The sequence below is a fragment of the Phalaenopsis equestris genome, unplaced genomic scaffold (assembly GCF_001263595.1).
Source record: "Phalaenopsis equestris unplaced genomic scaffold, ASM126359v1 Scaffold000300, whole genome shotgun sequence".
Classification (NCBI taxonomy): Eukaryota; Viridiplantae; Streptophyta; class Magnoliopsida; order Asparagales; family Orchidaceae; genus Phalaenopsis; species Phalaenopsis equestris.
Window position 1 is genome coordinate 452422 of NW_018164742.1, and position 22686 is coordinate 475107.

The 22686-nt window shown below is 39.1% G+C and overlaps 1 protein-coding gene across 2 annotated transcripts in view; it reads left to right on the forward strand.

The window, feature by feature from the left end:
• Positions 1-773: 773 nt before the first annotated feature.
• The window catches only part of LOC110025458 (receptor-like protein kinase HSL1), a 22118-nt gene continuing 205 nt past the window's right edge, over positions 774-22686 (forward strand). Inside the window, exons 1-4 of one of the 2 annotated variants that reach the window (XM_020725950.1) lie at positions 774-983; positions 12073-13694; positions 13767-14687; positions 22297-22675. In XM_020725950.1, coding sequence (XP_020581609.1) covers positions 12125-13694; positions 13767-14687; positions 22297-22649 — 2844 coding nt within the window. In that variant the 5' untranslated portion in view covers positions 774-983; positions 12073-12124 and the 3' untranslated portion in view covers positions 22650-22675. Of the gene's footprint in view, positions 984-12072; positions 14688-22296; positions 22676-22686 lie in introns of both variants that reach the window. The other variant, XM_020725948.1, reaches the window with a different exon arrangement.

The following is a 22686-nucleotide window of genomic DNA, read 5'->3' on the forward strand; positions in this document are numbered from 1 at the left end:
GTTGTTGTGAATTTGTGGCGGTGACGGTGAAGCTCAATTTGTATATGTTGTAAAAATATATAAAAAGATTTATCTGGATTACATTTAGTTTAACTAAAATTTATTTCCATCAAAAATTAAAATTTCATTAACAATTAGCCAAAATCTACTTCCACTTCAAAGCTCTAGCGATTTGGGTTTAAAATTTGAAAGATTACACGAAGTAAGAGAGGAAAGCAAGACCGGAGGATCAATTAAGATGGAACTTGAAGCATGAAGCATCACATCTTGTGAATTGTATGCGATTAAATAGTGATAGAGTTGAATTCAATGGCATTTCTCCTCTCCGAAATTGCCAAACCAAAGCATCATCATTTAGCCTTAGTTGACATATGAGCAAGATGATTAGAATCATGTCTCATGCCTATATGAAGTTGTCCACCTTTTTTCTATTTTTGCTAATATATATTAAGATTCATTTTTAATTGATGAATTTTATTTCAATTTAATTATAAATAAATCAAATCAAACTATGTAAATATTTATAATTTTATAGTTATTACACCCTATATAAAATAAATAAAGAAATATAACTTGTTATACCTCGAATAATCTTTACTTAAAAATCTCTTATATAATTTTTACCGTTCCAACCCTCCATTCAGCGCAGTAACGCTGACGGTTAGATAACCGCCTAGGTTAATTGCTCGCACGGAGGGCAATATCGTCCCTCGCTAAAAGTTAAAGGATTTAAATATACTCGGCCCCCGAAATGCTCAATGCTCTCAAACTTCTCTGTACCAGCTCTCCACTGCTCTCCTCTATAAGGTGCGGATTGCGAGGTCTTCGTCAGTCTCTGGTGATGGAAATGAAACCTGAGAAGCTTTTGGAAGCGCGAAGCGATCAAAAGAAGGAGAAAACGCAAGAACAAGAAGCAAGATTAGTTAGGTCTTAGCCTTCGAGGTCAGAGAGAGGGCTGAGCCGAATCAGATATTTCTATTCCGGTAAGAAATCTTTCGATCGAAGGTTTCTTTTTTTCAATCGGAATAGAGAAGAAGAGAGGGAATGCTGTAGGATTTTTACGCATCAAGTGATCGTTTAATTTATCTTTCTGTTTTTTTTTTTGTTTTTTTTTTTGCTAATTGCTTCATTTCTTGTTGATGTTGTTGGTGGCCTGAAAATCATTTGTTGGTTCTCCTTCTCACCGTATATGAATACTTACAGGGGCTTGTTTTGTTACTTTGGAACAATTTTAATCTATATTTTTATTACAGAAAATACATACCTAACGTTTAAATCTTATCTATTACATAGCAATGATCAAATATGTTGAAATATGACAAAAGTGAAAATATGGTTGGATTTTCTTTTGATTTCTTATATATGCATTAGAATTAAAAAAATGGTTGTATAAGAGTGTTAGTTTTGGAAATAAGTTAAAGTGGAGTGTTATGAGTGCAGTTATTTTATTTCGGCCACGTGAAAATTAGGCATGATTATTCCGTGTCGGATTTTTCACTGTTACAGACAATTATAGTGCCTTACCTACAATAGCATTGCGTACAGTATTTCCTACAGTAAGGATTCGAAAGAATTATTGCAAATAACCAAACCCATCACCCATCCATCAGATTTGAAAGGATATTTTACGTTTTGTCCACAACTGTGCTGTTTCGTATTGCGTGATGACGAGCTGTTCTCAGCTGTTAGGTTTGAATGCTCATCTTTCCTATAACAAAAAAAATAATAAAATATTAGTGCATTAATGCATAATTAATTGTAATATTTCATCATACTTTTAATAAATTAAGTGCTAGTTTTATTAATCATGTTAGTTTAATATTATAATTATTAGTGTACATATAAAATATGTCAGCATGAATTTAAAGACACATGAACGACTCAAGAGGAAGAAATGCATCGAACGTAGCTGTTGACCGTTTTGGTGCTAGACGATGGCTAGAGAGACGTCTTGTTCGGGCGATCGATGGAACGACGCAAGAGATTTCTCGCAAGACGGTGATTAACCCTCAGAACGATCGACACTAAGCATTTTTTTGTATTAAATATCGATCGATTTGAGGCTTACTGAATGATCGACGACTCTTATCGATCGAATCACCCCTCCTCGCCCAATCTTATTATATGCGAATAACTTTGTAATTACTAAAAGTTCTTCTGAAAAATCAATGTTGAGGCTAATATGTGCTTTTGTAATGTTGGGACTTATATCTATAAATAGAGAATCTATGATATGAATAAATGTTACACTCTCTTTACTACTCCTTACGGTGCTCTCTTATCCCTAATGCTCTATACTTTGGGTGTGTTGTTCGGAAGTTTTGAGATTCAACATTCCTAAAGATGCGGTGAGTATGAAAACATGACATCAACAAGAAGAGCTCAACAACAATAATAGGGAGAATCCAGTCAGAGAAACGTGGCAATAGCAGCATGCACCAGGGAATTCATTGAAGAATTCGTCTAGCAAGGTCTGCAAAACTTAATGACTCAGATCACCAAACAAATGTCAGGACAGTTCGTGGAAGTGCTCGGGGCAGTCGCTGCCCTAGCGGTGGCCCAATTTCTAGAAGTAGGTCGACCCGACAAGAGACACTCAATCCCCCTCAAGAGGAACCACCAGCAAAGAACGGGAAAAGAACGATTCGCCTACAGGAGAAGCCTAACGACGGGTTATACCAAGACAGCGTTGGATCCGCCTCTGTGGAGGAGAGGAACCCACCAGTACGTATAGAGGTATAGAGATAGCTGGAGAATGTTTTCTCTCCATGGGTCTCGGGAGTTGAACTCCTGGAGAAGTTCAAGTTGCCCATCTTAGAATCATATAAAGGATGATCGAATCCCAACAACCATCTCGCATTGTTCAAATCGTTCATATGCTTGTTGAAAGTTTCTAATGCCCTCAAGTGTAAATTATTCTTCATAGCGTTGAGATCAACCGCATTAAGGTGGTTCGACGATTTGCCCGTGGGGGTAATCACCTGTTTTGCGGGGTTCATGAGATTTTTTCTATCGCAATTTTGGCAGTGCCCTGAAGCCTAATAGGAACGCCCGATGCCTATGGTAACTAAAGCAGGGAACCGACCAGTGCTTGCGGTTGTTTATCGCACTTTTTCAGAGCGGAACGCTGGATATCAAGGATTTGAAGCCCGACAAGGCCCAAGCTGCACTAACACAGGGAGGGGGGCCAAAAAGATTTTCCTTCGACCTTTAACTCACAAAGCCATAGAGCCTGGCTAAGCTGCTAGAGATGGCCAACAAGTATATCGTCATCTATTAGAATGCCCCAGAACCCGACAAATAAAGACACCAAAAACAACCGCCACAAGACAACAAAAAGAAACCCAGAAATGCACAAGACCGACCATCCACTCACGCTATAAGAACCACCATGGTAACAATCTCATCCATCATCATGAGGATCAAAGGAGGTAAGTGAAGGCCCCACACCACTGATCGTCCCAGTACCATGAATACCGAGGCAATCATGGGGTCCCTCGAGAAACGCCACTAAGGGTGTCCATGACAGAAATAGCGGACGCAATTTTGGATAAGGAGTACTTCAGAAAGGCAACCCCGATGAGAGCTGATACTTTTCTTCGAGGCAGCAGGAAGTATAGCAAATACCACAGAGAACACGGGCACAACACAATGGAATACATACACATGTTGAGCTTGTTTGAAGAACTGAGAAATGAGGGGAAGCTGAAAGACTTTGTCGCTCCTGGAGCTGCGAACCAGAGGCAAGGCAAAGCCTCCTTTGGAGGAGTGACCAACAGACCTGTCTGCGCCAACGTTATTCACATTGCGGGATATGTGCCCGCAATCTTTGGAGGAAGCGAACTGCCCAGGAAGATAAATTGAAAGAGGCAACAAGTAGGGGAACTTTGTGCCGCGATCTTTGCACCGAAATCGAACAGCCACCTGCCTATCTGTTTTATTGATGAGGATCTGCCTCCGAAGGGAAATGCATATAATGATGCTATTGTGATAGCGGAGATAATCAATAAATATCAAGTTGCGAGCATTCTTGTCGATACCAGGAGCTCCGTTAATGTTTTGTTCAAACATGTATTCGACAGGCTGAGTCTCACTATCAATCGGATGACTTCATCATCGGAACCACTCTATGAATTTTCGGGTGAAAGGAAGCGATAGGGGTAGTCAGGCTCCCGATAAGTTGAGGGGAAAATGAAAAGCAGTTCAAACTAATGGAGGATTTCCTCGTGGTGGATTCTCCCCAGACATACAACGCTATATTCGGTCGACCACTTAGGAACGATTTCAGGGCGGTGGTCTTCACTCATCATGCGTCGTCAAATTCCTTAGAGATTGAGTAACTATCACAGTCAGGGTTAATCTAGAACAGTCCCGAGTCTACTACTTGCGGACCATAGAAGCACAATCCCCTGGACATCTAGAACATAAGGGAAGGTGGCCTCGAAACCAACGAGACCACCCATGAAGTCTTAGTAGTTAAACGGGAGCTAGGTAAATGTTTTCTGATAAGTGACATATTTGATGCAAGACATAAGGAGCTGTTGGTTCGGTCCAAGAAAATTGAGTGGTCTTTGTATGGACGACACGCTAGCTGCCTGTCACAAACTGAATGTCGATCCATCGGCTCAGCCCATGAAGTAGAAGATAAGGAGCTCGACCATGACATTAGCATGACTTATCCGAGAGGAGGTACGAAAGCTAAAGGAGGTCGGATACATTGGAGAAGTGCAGTACCCCACCTGGGTCTCCAATATAGTGATGGTGCAGAAAACTAATGAAAAATGGAGGATGTGTGCGTACTTCACCAACCTGAACTTAGCTTGCCCAAAGGAAGCATATCCGTTGCCAAGGATCGATGCACTGGTAGATTTAGTGGTCGGTCATTCAGTCCTAAGCATCCTCAACGTGTTCTTTGAATATTACCAAATTATGCGGAAAATATTTCTTTTATTACTTGTGAAGGAGTCTATTGTTGCAATATAATGTTCATTGGGCTTAAAAATGCAGGGGCGACTTACCAACTTCTAATGAATGTAATCTTTGCTAATTTAAAAGAAAAAAACATTGAGATCTATGTCAATGATGTGTTAGTTAAGAGTCGATCGACCAAGCAACACATTGAAGATCTAAAAGAAACTTTTCTAATATTTAAAAAATTTAACATGAAATTGAATCCATTGAAATGTATCTTTGGAGCCATGACGGACAAATTTCTAGGATACTTGCTAAACCCCAAAGGCATAAAAGCTAACCCGGAAAAGATACAGGCACTCCTGAACATGTCCATCTTAGAAACACCAAAGAAATCCAAAAGCTGGTCGACCGAATCGCAGGTTTGAGTAGGTTCATCTCCAAATTAGGTGATAAATGCACCCCATTATTGAAAGTATTCGGGAAAGCCAAATGCTTCAAATGGACACACGAATGCGAAGCAGCCTTCAGGAACCTCAAGCAGTTCCTCTCCTCTCATCCTCTCCCCCAAAGCCTAAATCCAAAGGAAAAAATTTACCTTTACCTTAGGGTCGGCCTCGAAGCCGTCGGTTAGGTTTTGGTTAGAGAATAACTTGAAAAGCATTCAGTGTACTATACCAGTCGGGTCCTTAAAGGTGCCGAACTTCGATATCCTATAATTGGTAAACTGATCTTCACCTTGTTCATTTTAGCACGGAGACTCTGACCGTATTTCCAGGTACATTCAGTACAAGTCATCACCGATCACCCATTAAAGTCTGTTTTCATCAAGCCGGAACACTTCGATACACTACTCAAATGGGTCATGGAACTCAGTACGTTCAACATCTCCTACACCATCCAGACGATAATAAAAGCACAAGCCGTTGCAGACTTCTCCGAACCGAGCGGTGTGAACAAAGACCTGGCGATCGACGAGTCGGTTTGGACCCTGCTCACTAATGAAGCCTCCAACTTTGCTTCTGAAATGGGAGTCCTCTACATACAAGTTAGGCTAATTTGCAACTGATAGTGAACCAGATCAAAGGAGAATTTGAAACCCGGGACAAGACCATGGCAAGATAGCTAGTGAAGGCAAAGACAGAGATCAACTGGTTTGCCAGCTTCAAAATTGAGCATGTCCGAAGAGAGGAAAACTAGGTTGCCTATCTTTTATCCCGAAGCCTTTATCGAGGAGAGAGACAACCTTAAAGATTTGTTCGGTCATAAATTGAAAAACCACTAACAATGGAGATACGTCAAGAGAACAAGAAAGGTTGGATGAATCCATACAACCACTACCAAAGCACAGGGAAGATTGGCGAAGTAGTCACTAACCCAAGAAAATTCAAATGTAGAACTGCCCAATACCTACTAGTTGAAGGGAAACTCTTCAGGAAATCAACAACGTCTTTGTATCTAAAGTGTATTGGAGAAGATGAAATTGATGATGTACTCTGGGAAGCATAGTGGTGAGTGCGGAAGCCATTCCGGAGGAAAGACGCTAGCTAACCGGATCCAGCAACAAGATTATTTATGGTCGAGCTTGCTGAAGGATGTCGAAGAATATTCTCGGAGATGCCTGCAATGTCAGAAATACGGACCACTACGCCACCAGTCGACTCAAAAACTTCACTCGATCGTTAACCTCTGGTTGTTCGCCATGTGGGGACTCGGAATTCTTTGGCCCTTTGCCCCGGCAAGAGGACAACGAAAGTTCTTTCTAGTAGTCGTCAATTATTTCTCCAAATGGGTAGAAGTGAAATTGTTGGCACACAGAACGACGGAAGTAGTTTGGAACTTCATCTCGACCGCGACCTGATTTGCCGACATGGATTACTCCTCTTCGCCGTCACAGACAATGGGACCCAATTAGCTGACAAGGAAGTTCAGGATTTCTGTAAGAGCCAAGGGATCAATCTCAAATTTGGCTTTGTACACCGCCATTGAACTAACAGACAAGTGAAGATTGCAAACAAAATTATTCTAAATTTAATAAAGAAAAAGGTAGAATGAGTGAAAGAAAAATGAGGAGACCTATTCCCTTCAGTGCTCTGGGCGATTCAAATGACGTCATCATAATCCACCGGGCAAACTCCTTTTATGTTATCCCATAGAATGGAGGCGATGCTACCGATCAAATACAACAATTACAACCAGAGGGTATCCTGTGCCTCGATTTTCTACGAGAAAAACCTTGAAGAATGGTGTGAGGCGAACGACGGAGTTAAGCTAGCCTTATACCTTGCCGAGGAGAATCGAGCAAACGCATTCCTTCGGCTAGAAGGAGTCAAGCGAAGGACAACCAAATATTTCAACAAACACGTTCGCGGGAAAATGATTGCTCCAGGAGACCTAGTACTGAAAAAAGCTGACCCCGCCGCCAGGGGAGAGGATCTATCAAAGAATCGAGCCTAGAGCATACAAATTGAAGGCGTTCGCAGGAAACGATTTCCCTCCAACTTGGAGCAACGACAATCTGAAAAAGCTTTTTCCTTAAAATTATCCATACTTATAGAAGGCAGAATGGTTGTTTTGTATACCCTTACTTTTCTTTCAAAATAATGGAGTCTATTTACATGCATGGCACTTAGAATTTTGGGATTTACATATTCGACATCTCTCTGACAATGCTTTCTTCGTTTGTTTTCTCTTATGCCTCAGGGAATCGACACTATTACACTCGGGGACGCGACATTGTCGCACTTGGGGACCCATCACTGTCGCGCTCGGAGAACCAATACAGTTGAGCTTGGGGATCAAACACCACCACTTGTGGAAAACTAGCACTGTTGGAGATTAAAACTGATTATTCAGCGAAACGATCGCTAGCGACCTATAGGACGTATCAACACCTGTCAGCTACCAGCTTTGCGAGGGGTGTACGAACGATCGTCCTACTCCCAAAATGTAACGTTAACACCCAACAGTGACAAGCCCCGCGAGGGGCATCAAACGATCGCTCGTGGCCTATGGGACTTATCGGTACCAGACAACGTCAAACTCCACGAGGGGTGTGCAATTGATCGTCCTGCAACCGAATCATAATGTTAACACCTAGCAGTGACAAGCTGCACGAGAGGTGTTTAACGATTATCAGAAGTCTATGAGATGTATGAACACCTGACAGTGACAAGGTCCGCGAGGGATTGTCCTGCTCCTGAATCATAATGTTAACACCCAATAGCAACAAACTTCGCGAGGGGTGTCTAACGATTGTCAGAGTCCTATGAGATGGATTGACACCCGAAAGTGACAAGCTCTGTGAGGGGTGTTTAACGATCGCACGTGGCCTATGGGACATATCGTAACCTGAAAGTGACAAGCTTCACAAGGGGTGTGCAAATGATCGTTCTGCACTCGAATTTTAATGTTAACACCCAGCAGAAGCTTCGCGAGGGGTGTCTAACGATTGTCAGAGACCTATGGGGCACATTGGCATCTGACATCGCAAGCTCCGCAAGGTTGCGTGAACTATCGTCCTGCTCTCGAATTATAAGGTCAACACCCGACAACGACAAGTTTCGCGAGGGGTGTCTAACAATTGTCAGAGACCTATGGGACATATTGACATCCGTCAACGATAGGCTCTGTGAGGGTGCATAAACGATCGTCTTGCGTCCGAACTATAACGTTTACACCTGACAGCGATTAACTCTGCGAGAGATGCGCATGAATGCATACCCTTACGTTTGCCAACAAATCACAATGAGAAGAAAATTGTTCATGAACTAGAACAATCGTTGAATACAAGAAAGAAAACTCAAAGTAATAAACCCTCCAGTTTCAAAAAATCTCTTATACTATAAACTATGTTCACATAAACTGAATTATAAAATTTTCATACAGGTTCGTGTAAACATAAAAAAAAGTGAAGCTAAAAAGGGATCGCCCGCCAGCTCTGTACATTCAAAGATTCCTCAACACCCTCTTCCTCATTTTCTTCAGCTCACCCGAGGCTACCTGATTTCTCATTCGATGATTTATGTTCTTCACCCTCTAAATTTGAAAGCAACGTGCCGAACTCCTCCATGTCCTGCTACTTGGGATTGACCAATCCATGTTTCACAAACCTCTCCACAGCAAGAGATGTGTCAACCACAATTTGACTGGAGAGGCCCTCAACATGCTCCTCCCGAGTAATCATAGAATTGACCTTCTTTTTCAACTCCTTGTGCACCTTAAGAAGGGTCCCATGTTCCCGAGCCTCCAACTCCCTCTGCTCCACATACAGGTTCAACCTTTCGTCGGTCATGGTGGCTCTTCGCCTCAATTTTTCTATATGTAAGGCATCTCTCTCAATTTTCTCTTCAGCCTAATCCAAAAGAATCCCCAGAAAATACGAAGCCTCATGCAAGAACATTATAGTGATCGATCGTCTGATACATATCTCACTTGCCTATCATCCTCAGGTGCTTTTCGAAGCTGAGAGACCAAAACGTCTCCATCAAGGTCGACGGGTAGTCTCCATTCAAAGTGGTAAAAGGGTAACACTCAGTCTCCCTATCAAGAAGAGTGTAAGGACTGCTCGTCCAAACTCCAACCTCTCGGTCATGAGAGAACAACCACTCTAATGGAATCCCTCCTTTCGAAGGAGAAGGCATCTCAGCTTATGAAACAAGAGCTTTTCCTTTCCTCCGATGAACGTCACCTCCCACTCTCTCAAAATCTCCTGTTTCTTCTCCAGCTCGGTTCCTATTGAGATTGGATGAGAAGAGCGACTTGCCTCCGCTTGATCGTACAAACCTACGAACGAAGTTCCATGGGGAGTCCCAGCGAAAACCTTACCAATCAAGGGACGGGCCGCCAGAGAATCTCCGAAATCTGATGCACCGCGACTCGAAGATATCCTTGCCGCTCCCTTCAATTAACACAACAAAACAATATAAACACATACTCATACGTACAATCAACTAAAACGAAGAAAATCTTTTTACCTTCAGCACTTTCTTTGGTCGAAACAATGGGGGCAGGCCGACCCTCACCTCTCCCAAGTAAGGAATGATCACTTTTTCCCCACTGTTTCTTCGAAGCCGTCCTCATCTTGGCAATCTTCTCTCTTGCCACTTTCCGAGCATCGGATGATACCCACAACCTTTCAATCATACTCTCGCTACGATTGAACCGAATGATACGCTCTATCACGTTCGGATCGAGATATTGAAACAACGAGGGGAGCTGATCCTCGATCAGCACCTTGTGATCTCTGAGATTACCAGAAAGTGTCTTCACTTTCTTTATCTCGCATTCCACCGAAGCAGTGCTGATCCCAGAACCACTCGCATAGGAACCCCATCAGGATCTTTGCTTTCCATTCTTTTATCTTATTCTCAAGCCCTACTAGATGGATCTTGGGACCGGCGACAAATTGAAGATAGCCGTCCCTGCCGATTCTGAAGGAGAAGAAATGGTTGAACAGTTCGATCGACCAAGGATCTTCATCCTTCGACAAAAGAGAACAAATGTCATTATGAAAGCTACCACGGAGTTGGAAAGAACTTGGGCAGGAACAACCCCATATCGTCTGAAAATCAATCGTAATTCCTTACAAAATGGCAAGTGAAGACCCATTTAAATTGCTCTTTATAGAAAACCAAATTAGGAGAAAATTACACGTCGCCCGCTCATGGTTGGTTGTCGGCCAAAGTTGGAAGGAAGGGTCAGAAACGTAGAGGCTTTGAATCTCCCTCACATCCATTGCGGAAAGGATCGAGACTTCTGAAGCCGGAATCGACCCAAACGATTCCTGGGAGAACTTCTGCGTCAAACGATCTGTAACAACGCACGTGAGAGGAGAGGTAAGAAGAGGTACCCCTCCCTAAAAAAAAAACCCAACCAAACACACACACACACACACACATTTATGCAGATTAGCGTGAAAAAATGAAACACTGCCGACAAGACTGATATGCAAGAACGACACAGTACTCAAGGAAAAACAATCATTACCAGAATTAGAAAATTATATATTATTTACTTACAAAAGAGGAGAACATAATACTAAATCCTCAGATACAACTAAGAAAGAAAAAACCTAACTAGGCAGTCGTTTGTGGCTTTGTCCGAAACAAATCCTCGGTGATGCACTCACACATACATAAATTCACCCCCCCAAGCTTAAAGAGATCACCCTGTCTATCTCTCGGCTGAGCAACAAAACCCTTTCTAAAGACCGACAACTCTTGAGACGGCCGTGCCATCTCCCCGTGATCAGCCAACATCTCTCCTCGAAAGGCAGCATGCTCTCCACAAAGTGCAGCAACCTCTTGTTCCACCCGGTTCACTCTCTCCAGGACCGCGATAACTATCCCATCACTATCCCCCCGAGGTTGTACCAAGAGACGAAGAAAGCGCTCCTTTAGGTTTTAGAATGCCTTGTTAATGTCCAGAGGGTTAGATTCCTTTAAATTATTCCTTGCATATGTTTTATAGCACTCGTACAAAGTCTTTAGGCTTTCATTGCCCAACTTTGTCCAAAATGGTGAAAAGACAGGCGAGATAGTGTGGCTTTATGCCTAGTTCAGAGGGTGAAGCCACCCGTAAAATTTTGCCCGGCTTGTTAACTTTTAAATTAAAGGCTCAATGACTGATCAACCCTTAATTAGAAAGCTGGAGTAGTCTTTTTTCAAAGACTGATCTAGCCTAGGGCAAGCGTATGCTAATGCAAAAAAGACAACTTATCTAAAAAGTAGGAGCATATAGAAACTACAAGTTCAGTGGACCACTTCTCGATATTAATTTTCTCATGCCAATTTAGCCACATAAGCATGGTTGATGACGTGGCTAAAAGATTCTCCTACAACTTTTAGCTGAAATCTTTCCTTTTTTCATTCTATTTTTTCTTTAGGATAACTTGCATTGAATATTAACTACTATTTCTAGTTTCTATTTTGATGAAGTTGGTATTCTGTACTAATATGCTGTATCTACTATGCTCCCAATTCTTCTGATTGACCACAAACATGAATTAAGCCCACTGTGTTTTTAAAATTGCTACTTTGCTCTGGTTATACAACAATATTTTGTTTTTGCTTCTTTGTAGTGAATAAATTCTATTATAATAATGGCTACTTCATGTTATTATCTTATTCTTTTTTTTTCTTTTTCTTTTTCTGTTGACAGGTCAATCAATCTGAGTTAGGAAAGAGTCAAAGTTGATGAAACTTCATCCCCAATGGATTTAATCTTATCACGTTTAGAGATGGAAAAACTCTGCATATTTTGCCATCTCTTGGTTGCTTTGCTGCTGTTTTCTTTCTTCCCAATCTCAAAATCCCGAGCTGTTGAAACCCAAGCGCTTCTCCAATTCAAAAGTTATTTTGAAGATCCCTTGAACTATCTGGAAAACTGGAAAGCTTCCCAGTCTCCCTGTACATTTTCTGGTGTCATTTGTGATTCCAATTCAGTGGAAGTTATTGGAATCTCACTTGCTAACAAAAGCCTTTCTGGTGAAATCTCTCCATCAGTTTTCAGTCTCCGGAGTCTGAAATCTTTAGATATGGGATCAAACTCCATTGCCGGCACCATTCCCTCTGAACTCGTTCTCTGCACTAGTCTTCAACTTCTGAACCTTTCATACAATCGCTTAGCCGGCCAGTTGCCAGATCTTTCCCCCTTGAAGGACTTACAAATTCTTGATCTGTCATCCAATTACTTCTCTGGAAGATTCCCAGAGTGGGTTGGGAATCTATCAAATTTGGTTCAACTTGGTCTAGCCTTGAATAACTTTGATGAGGGAAAGATTCCATGGAATATTGGAAGTTTAAAGAATTTGACATATCTTTTCTTGGCACGATGCAATTTCACTGGGGAGATACCTCCTTTGGTTTTTGAATTGAGAGCACTTGAAACTTTAGATCTCTCCATGAACAAACTTACAGGTGAATTTCCTAAGGAAATTGTAAATATGCCCAGCCTTTACAAGATTGAACTCTACCAGAACAAGTTAACTGGGGAGATTTCGCCTGAAATTGCAAAACTCACTAACTTGCAAGAAATTGACATTTCTCAAAACAATATATTCGGGAAGCTGCCATCCGAAATGGGCAATCTGAAGAACCTTACAGTGATCCATTTGTTTCAAAATAATCTCTGGGGAGAAATACCTGAAGGATTTGGAGACTTACAGCATCTCAAAGCCTTCTCTGTTTACTTGAATAATTTTTCAGGAGAATTTCCCCAAAACCTCGGTCGGTTCTCTCCTCTCAATAGTTTTGACATATCAGAGAATAATTTTTCTGGTGCATTCCCAAGGTTCTTATGTGAAAACGATAATTTGCAGTACCTACTGGCTTTAGATAATAATTTCTCTGGTGAATTTCCTAATTCATATTCTACTTGTAAAACATTAATACGGTTCAGGGTCAGCAAAAATAGTTTCAATGGAACCATAGCCAACGGATTATGGGGGCTACCAAATGCTGTCATCATTGACTTTGCCGATAACAATTTCAGTGGACTGATTCCTTCAGTGATTGGTAGTTCAAGTAGTTTGACTCAGCTCTATGTGCAGAACAATAGATTCTCCGGTCAAATTCCTATTGAGATTGGAAAGCTTTCTCATTTACAGAAGTTATATGCTTTCAATAATTTGTTTTCTGGCTACATACCATCTCAAATTGGACAACTCAAACATTTAACATCTTTGCATTTGGAAAAAAATGGGCTGACTGGGCTTATTCCATATGAACTCAGTAACTGCACTGAATTGGTGGAGATAGATCTTGCTCAGAACTCAATAGGTGGTATAATTCCGGAACCACTTTCCTCATTAACTTCTCTAAATTCTCTTAATCTATCACAAAACCTTATTACAGGGTTCATTCCAGAAGGTTTACAGGCTCTTAAGCTGAGTTCCATTGACTTTTCTAAGAACCAGCTGTCAGGAGAAGTCCCTCCAGGTCTTTTAATGATCGCTGGAAATAAGGCTTTCTATGATAATCCAGGTCTTTGTATTGATGGAAGTTTAAAAAGCCAATGGCGAGATGGTTTGGGAATTTGCAGCTTTAGTGGCAAACATGGATATGTTCTGGGAAAGAAAACCTTTCTTGTAGCCGTTATATTATCATTATTGTGTATACTTCTGACCGGATTGGTAGTTGTAACATATAGGAGCTTTAAGCGGGAAGAATCAAGAAGAAGGAAGAATTTGGAGAAAGTCATTGAGAATGATGGGAAGTGGAAACTGGAATCTTTCCATCCAACAGATCTTGAGGTTGAGGAAATCTGTAATTTGGAAGAGGTTAATTTACTTGGAAGTGGGGGTACTGGCAAGGTTTATAAACTAGATCTCAAGAATAAAGGAACAGTGGCAGTTAAACAACTTTGGAAGGATGATGGTGCAAAAGTTTCAATTGCAGAAATAGATATCCTTGGAAAGATCAGACATAGAAACATACTCAAACTTTATGCCTGCTTATCAAGAGATGGGTTAAATTTTCTTGTTTTTGAGTATATGCAGAATGGGAATTTGTATTGTGCTCTACGACGTGAAATCAAGGTTGGGCAGCCAGAGTTGAACTGGCACAAACGGTATAAGATTGCCGTTGGTGCTGCAAAAGGAATCATGTATCTCCACCATGATTGTTCTCCAGCCATCATTCACAGGGATATAAAATCCACCAATATCTTGCTTGATGAGGAATATGAAGCCAAAATTGCTGATTTTGGCATAGCAAAGATCATAGAGGATGAAGATTTGAATTGTTTTGCTGGTACTCATGGCTACATGGCTCCTGGTAAGTTTACTTAATACTCTAGCTCCTAATAAGTTGCCAACTGCTGTCACAATGCTTCTCGGTAAATTGCTCTTAGATTATATTAGATACCAGTATTAGTAAACCTGGATTATTTAATTTTCATTTGTTCTAAGAACTTTTTTGGTCGGCAGCATGAGGGCTGTATTGTAATTTTTTTCCTAGCATTCCAACTTTTTTGGCGTTCAGTATGAAGCAAATTAGATCTAAAGTAAAATTTTGAGGGATTTGAATGCATCAAAAACCTTGCTTCTCTACGAAAATTAATAAACAAGAAGCAGAAGAGAAGAATATGATTCGTATTCTGGTACTCATCCAATATAAAACAATATGCATTTTACTAGTTCTATAATCAATGAGAGTTAACTTTTTTCTAAAAAGAAAAAAAGGAAAGAAAAAAAAAGAGAGATAATAAGTAGAAGAAAAGAAGATGAATCTTATCTCGTCGCTTCTTCCCATTGAAAATGAATATATTTATTGGTGTTAAAATATACACTTTAATAGTTCTATATTTAATTAGAATCTTGTAAGGAATAGAAAATTATGATGGATTGTTGAGGTGGATCATACGGAACAAGGCTTCCTTGCAAAATTTTCATTCCCCGTCAAATTGAAATTGTATTTCTAGCATGAAATTTAGGATATGAAATTGTGGAGCCCGGTCCACTATTTCGATTTGACAGTTTTGACATTTATGAAAGTTGATTAAATTGTTTTTAATATAATTCCTTATATATGTTAATTCGCTTGTTGCCGCTCTCTCTCAATCCCGCCTCACTCCTCTTCATTGTTTTGCTAAAGAATAAAAAACTGACTCGTTTTTCGCGACACAGCAAGGAAGGCCTCCCTTTGGTTTCAGTGCTTTGGCTTGCGGTGAAGACAGAGGAAGAGGGAGTTGTTGCTTGTGGTGAAGACTTCCTTTTCTCTTTGGTTTGTCTTTTTGGTTGGTTCTCGGGTAAAGGAGAGAGAGAGAGTTATTTCTTGTAATCATCGAGGCGATCGACGCGGTTTAATTCCTCAAGAAATAAAATCCTCTGGAACTCTGTGGACGTAGACAATTTGCTGAACCACGTAAAACTGTGTGTTATGCTTCTGTTCTGCGATTTTCTCGTCCAATTTTCGTTTTATTGTCTTCGTTTTTCAAATAATTTGGTACCAGAGTCACGGTTCGGATCTGAAAGAAAGCGATAGCTGGAGACGAAGTGAAGGTATCAGGAATCGAGAAATTTGATGACACTAATTTTGATCATTGGAGGATGCAGATAGAGGACCATCTCTATGAGAAAAAACTTTATCTTCCATTATTGGAAAGAAAATTCATCTTTTATGGAACAAATAACTCTCTGTTGATTAGGTAAATTGCTGTGTTGATCGCATCTGCCCAGGAAATTGATGGTAGTTCAACGTGCAATCTCATGTTTTTAACCCGCTCATTAATGGCCTTATTCATACATTCTGCAACTCCATTTTGCTGTGATTTCTCAGGAATGATATTCTCTATTATGATACCCTGAACTGCACAATACTTTTTAAACCTACAATCAATATACTCACCACCATTGTCAGATCTCAAACATTTCAGTTTCAAGTTTGTTTCTGTCTCAACCATGACCTTCCAAATTTTGAACACATTAAATACATCAGATTTATGTTTCAAGAAACCTTGCAACATGAAAATTCGAGCGAGTGGGAACTGACCATGAATGAAAAGATTGATTCTTTGTTAGAAATCATACATGGGAGCTCACAGCACTTCCACCTGGGAAGAAGGCATTGCACAACAAGTGAGTATACCGGGTGAAAATTGAACATGATAACAGTAAAAGGTACAAGGCTAGACTTGTTGTAAAAGGCTTTCAGTAGAGGCTGAGTATTGATTATTCTGAGATTTTCTCATGTGGTAAAGCTCACAACCATCTGAATAATACTATTCATGTTGGTTACCAAAGATCTATTCATTGAACAATTAGATATGAAACAGTCTTTCTTCATAGAGATCTTAAAGAAGAAATTTACATGTACCTACCTGAGGGGTTTGTGGTATAGGGAAAGGAAGACTCAGTTTACAGGCTAAAGAAGAGCTTGTATGACCTGAAGCAAGCATTAGACAATTATACAAGAAATTTGATAATTTCATGCACAATGCAGAGTACAGCAGATGTCAGACAGATCATTGTTGTTATACAAGACATTTTGACAATTCTTATATCATTTTACGTTTAGAGATCTTAAAGAAGAAATCTACATGTACCTATCTGAGGGGTTTGTGGTATAGGGAAAGGAAGACTCAGTTTACAGGCTAAAGAAGAGCTTGTATGACCTGAAGCAAGCATTAGACAATTATACAAGAAATTTGATAATTTCATGCACAATGCAGAGTACAACAGATGTCAGACAGATCATTGTTGTTATACAAGACATTTTGACAATTCTTATATCATTTTACTGTTGTACGTGGATGACATGCTTATTTTAGGAGCCAGTATTGATGAGATAAATAATCTGAAGAAGCAGATGTCAGAGCACTTTGCAATGAAGGATTTGAGAATTACAAAACAAATCTTTGGCATGAGAATTGTCATAGACGGAATCAAAGGTGCTTTGAGACTCTCACATACTAAGTATGTGAAAAAGTTACACAACATGTTCAATATAGACAAGGTCAAACCAGTTGACACACCTTTGAGTAGTCACTTCAGACTCAGCAAGAACCAGTCACCCATTCAGAGGAGAAAGAAACCACATGAGTAAGGTTCCCTAAACTTCAGCTATTGGTTCACTTATGTATGTTATGGTTTGCACAAGACCGGATATTGCCCATGCAGTGAGAGTTATAAGCAAATACATTAGTGACCCAGGAAAAGGAACATTGGGAAGTTGTGAAGTAGATCTTGAGGTACCTAAGAGGATTTTCATAAACTTACTTGTGTTTCTCATGAAAGAGTTTAGAGGTACTGAGCTACGTTGATGTTGATCTAGTCAGAGATATTGATAGTAGAAGGAGTATTACAGGTTATTTTTATACTCTTGGTGACACTGCACTATCATGGGGCTCAAATTTATAGAAAACAATTTCTTTGTCTACTACAGTAACCGAGTATGTTGCAGTCAGAGGCTACAAAGGAGATGATATGACTACAGGGCATTTTGGAGGAATTGAATAAGGAGAATCAAAAGGACACTCTCTACAGTGATAGTCAGAGCACCATATTCCTTACCAGGAATCCAACATTTCAATTCATGACTAAGTACATTCAGATCATATACCACTTCATTTGATCATTGTTAGATGATGGACAATTACTACTTGAGAAAATTTGTGGAAACAAGAACCCTGATGATATGTTAACTAAGGATGTTATTTTTGAGAAACTGAAATCGTGCTCAACTTCAGTTGATCGTCTAGCATGAAAACATGGGCTTTGAGTTGCTAATGGGTGATGCAGCTAGTGTCCCAGTCTCCAAGTGGGAAATTGTTGAGTATTGTGGAGCTCGGTCTACTATTTCGATTTGGTAGTTTTGGCATCTATGGAAGTTGATTAAATTGCTTTTAATATAATTCCTTATATATGTTAATTCACTTGCCGCCTCTCTCTCTCAATCAGACCTCTGCCTCTTCATTGTTTTCGCGAAAAGAAGAAAAACCCGTCTCCTTTTTCGCGACATAGCAAGGAAGGCCTCCCTTTGGTTTTCGATGCTTTGGCTTGCGGTGAAGACAGAGGAATTAGGAGTTGTTGATTGCAGTGGGTAGAGGAGAGAGAGAGAGAAAGAGAGGGAGAGTTTTTTCTTGTAATCGTCGAGGCTATCGATGACGGTGTAATTCCTCAAGAAATAAAATCATCTACAACTCCGTGGACGTATAAAATTTGTCGAATGATGTAAATTTGTGTTTTTTGTTTTTTGTTTGCAATTTTCTCATTCTAATTTTCGTTTTATTGCCTTCGTTTTTCACAACAGTTTGTCAGTTAGAATTTTGTAAGTGTATTATATCTGAATGACCTCTTGATTATTTTTTTTATATAAAATCGCTATTAATTTCAGCGTGCTCAGTTCTATAATGCTGGGCTGGAGCTTTTGCAATGCTAATCGTAGCTTGATTATCACATAATACTAATTTTGATTCTTTAATGTGGGTATTTAGGTCATCTAAAAACTTTTTAGCTACATCTCTTTGCAAATTTTGAGCTATGACCATGAATTCTACTTCGGCCCTCCTTTCGGAAAAAAATTGCGTACGATAGACATACGCAGCGCTGCGTGGGATTTCGAGGCTACAGGGAGGGTATAAGGGGTTATACTCGTGTTATAACCCCTTGTAACCTCTATGTAACCTAGTGTAAACTACTTGTAACCTACAAATAAGTTTCGTGCTTCTGTTATCATATATAGTAGGTTACAAATAAGTTACAAAATATTATATGGATATTACAATGGGTTATACCATGGATATAACCAGGTTATACCCTCGGTATACCGAGAAATCATACTCAGCGTTGACTACGTCCATCGTACGCAAATTTTTCCCCTTCCTTTCAGCTAAAATTGCTTTCTTTTTTACTTCTCCAAGTGACTAGGTTTCCTCACACACATAGGCAACAATCGGAGGAAATTTTTTTATCAATTATTGAGAGTATTTATAAATTGGCTAACCACACCTAAATGTTATTGGGGATGTCCATATTAGTCAGATTATTAGTGAGATTAGTTGTTAAAATTTGGAACCAAAGAGATAAGTTTTTGTAAGAAATGTATTCACTGATTGGGTATTTTGTAAAAGATTTATTATTTATTACCCGTGTTCCTTTCTTATGAGCAATCAGGATATCAATGTCAGCATTAATGTTATTTTGTGAGGCATGATTGGGGCTTGCTTCAAATGGGTGGTTTCGCAATGGAGGAATGCTTGGTTCACCAATATTTGTTGAATTTTTCTGACATCTACCATAAATTCATAGTTTATTGCAAGTGATCTTGAGAATTCTTAACGTGTTCAGGGGATTAATCTTTAGGAAAATTATGGGACTAAACTTCAAGCAGGTTTAGTTGAAATTGGGGTTTAAAGAGAGATGAATACAAAACTCATATTCATAAATAGTGTTGGAACTCTTTTAAATGTGAGTTTTCTAATAAGGGTTGCTTTTAAAAAAATGTCACATTCATAGAATATAATATTTATTATTCCTAGAATCATAATATTAGTATCTTTCTTGGTTGGGAGAATTATTTACAAAGTTACATACAATGGCTTTTATCATGTTTCCTTCATTCATGAGGTAGGATATGAACAGAAGTAGAATATCCATTGAGTGGAACAGTGAAGATAAGTCTGTTTGGGGGAGAAGTTTTAATGAGGACTTGGCAAAGTGTTTTATTTGGAGAATTCTTGATGGTATTCGATTAATAAGATATGCAACAGAGAACGACTTCTCCCCAATGATGATTTGGAATGTAATTAGTGTTCATTGCGGATCTATTAACTTCCAGAAGATGTTTATTTTTATTTTCGGTGATTCCATTCTATTGAATATTGTATCTATAGGAGTCTTAGCATACAATCCCTTTTTGAAGAAGATATCCATCCTCAAGGATTGAATGAAAACATTTTCTCATTGTTTGTATTGAGAAATTCAATTTGGGTTTGTATGTGGAGATGAAATTTCTCAACATTGTGATGTATTTTTATATTTGTATTTGTTTAAGAAAGTCCAAGTAGTTCTTGTATGATTGTTTATAAAAATATGGAATACCTAGCCCAGAGATATTTGTAACACGAAATGGCTCCAAACTGTCACTACGAATCATAGAAAAAAGTTGATAGGATTTATGAAAATCCAAGAAGTTCGATGATATGAGCCACCTAGCCGTAGAGATATTTGTAACACGAGAGATCCCACAAATGTCACTACAAATATAGTTAAAGGTTGAGAGGCTTATGTGGATAGCTAGTATTAATATACTTGGTGTGTTTTGATAGATGACTTGTTTTCTATTGAAATAACCCAACATTTTTTTATTAAAAGATGTTGGGAATAATTTTTTGAGATACATAAAACTTGGATGATGATATGAACTGCAGTCAAATTCAGTGAGCAAATTGCAATAGATATGCTGGAAAACACAAGATAGGGCTAATTTAATTAATATGAAAGCAAACATACAAGTACAATTGATGATATACAATTCGAGAGGTAAATAATCTCTCCACAAACTCTACACGTCGTTAAGAACTCAAAAATAGAAGAAAAATTATGGCAAATCAAAACATCAAACAAACCCAGTCCAATTAGCTCTAATAAACACTCTCCAAGATTCATTCAAACTTTCCTCCCAAATATCCTTTTAATTCCCTTCCTCTTTTATGTGAGGTTGTGCCCATCGTCCTCAGTAGCTCTTAGAGATTATGACTCTCTAGCTTGGCCAGACCGGATGGATATGGCTGGTCTAGACCACATCTATCTTATTAAACCTAGTCGTTCAATTAATATATCGATCTGAGTTTGTGTATCGATTCCACCGAAAACTTGTTAAATTTTCTAATTAGTTGAATTTTTAGTTTACTAAACCTCTAGTTTAGCTTAAGTGTTAAATTTTGTTTTGAAAAGTGTATAGATTTCTAATAATTAGAACTTATCTGTATTTTTGGAGTATTTTTTATTAGATGAAATATCATATTTTTGTGACGTAGATTTTGTAAATCCTTAATATTATTCCTATGAATTCCCCGCATTATCCTTGACAACTAAAGATAAATACCTAGCCTTCGTCGAGATCATAATAAGTGTTGGAAACTCTTATTATAGTTAAGGGTACTTAACCATACAAAACTTTTCATGAATATTATAGCCTCCTATTTTGGTTACAATCTCGTTGTGACACTATCTATTCCACGAGGTTACTATGTGTTAACCTACTTGTTCTTCTAGTCAACATTAGAAGTCCTAGATCACATGTGATACTAACTTTTTAAATGACCAGTTTAGAAGTAAATTAAGTTAAGAATGTTTGACACCTAGGCGCCAATTCAACTCTTTTTGAGTCTATTTCATCTCCTTTTCTCCACAAGTTGTCTTAATCACTTGTTTACTGCATGAAACATTAAAATAATCACATAAAACATAAAAAATACACAGAAGGATAAAAATATTATAGAGATAATATGCACATTTGATACACATCATTCTTTTCCGAGTGAAATAATATAATGGAAACAATGATTCATTTAGAATTGATGCTATTGTACAACAACAACAATAACAACAACAAACCTTTGTCCCACTAAGTGAAATTGTATTTTTAAAATGCATGTTTTCTAAAAATGCATCCCATCAAATAATCACTAACGAAAAGAGCATTTTCACCTCATTAAGTTTCCAAGGCTCTAATTTTCACACTCTTGCCGATTATTCAAATTCTTTCACTCTCTTAACCACATGTTGATCTTTCAAAGTATTGATAAATACACATGCATTTGTTCAACCTCTACAGATCAGTCATATCTGACTCGGTATTAATAATATTAGGAAGATTTACATACATACCCCATAATTTCGATGTATCTAGTACTCACTAATCCTGTATAATCACTTCTCAGAATTGGCATACTCTTTAAAGGTGACTGAGAAGAGCGATGTGTACAGCTTTGGCGTCGTTCTTCTCGAGCTACTCACTGGTCGTAGCCCGATCGAACCTCAATATGGGGAAGGAAAAGATATTGTCTACTGGGTCTCTTCTCTCCTCAACAGCTCGAAACTTTCAGAAATTCTGGATCCTAAAATCTCCAAATTTGCAGAAGAAGACATGATCAAAGTATTGAAGGTCGCCGTCCTTTGCACCACCACGTTGCCGTCACTCCGGCCGACCATGCGGGAGGTGGTGAACATGCTCGTTGATGCTGGTTCAACCAATACGAGAGAGAAGGTTAAGAATTATGGTAACAAAACTTAGCTCTCTGTTCAGCAGGTCTTTTTTTCCTTACTGCTAT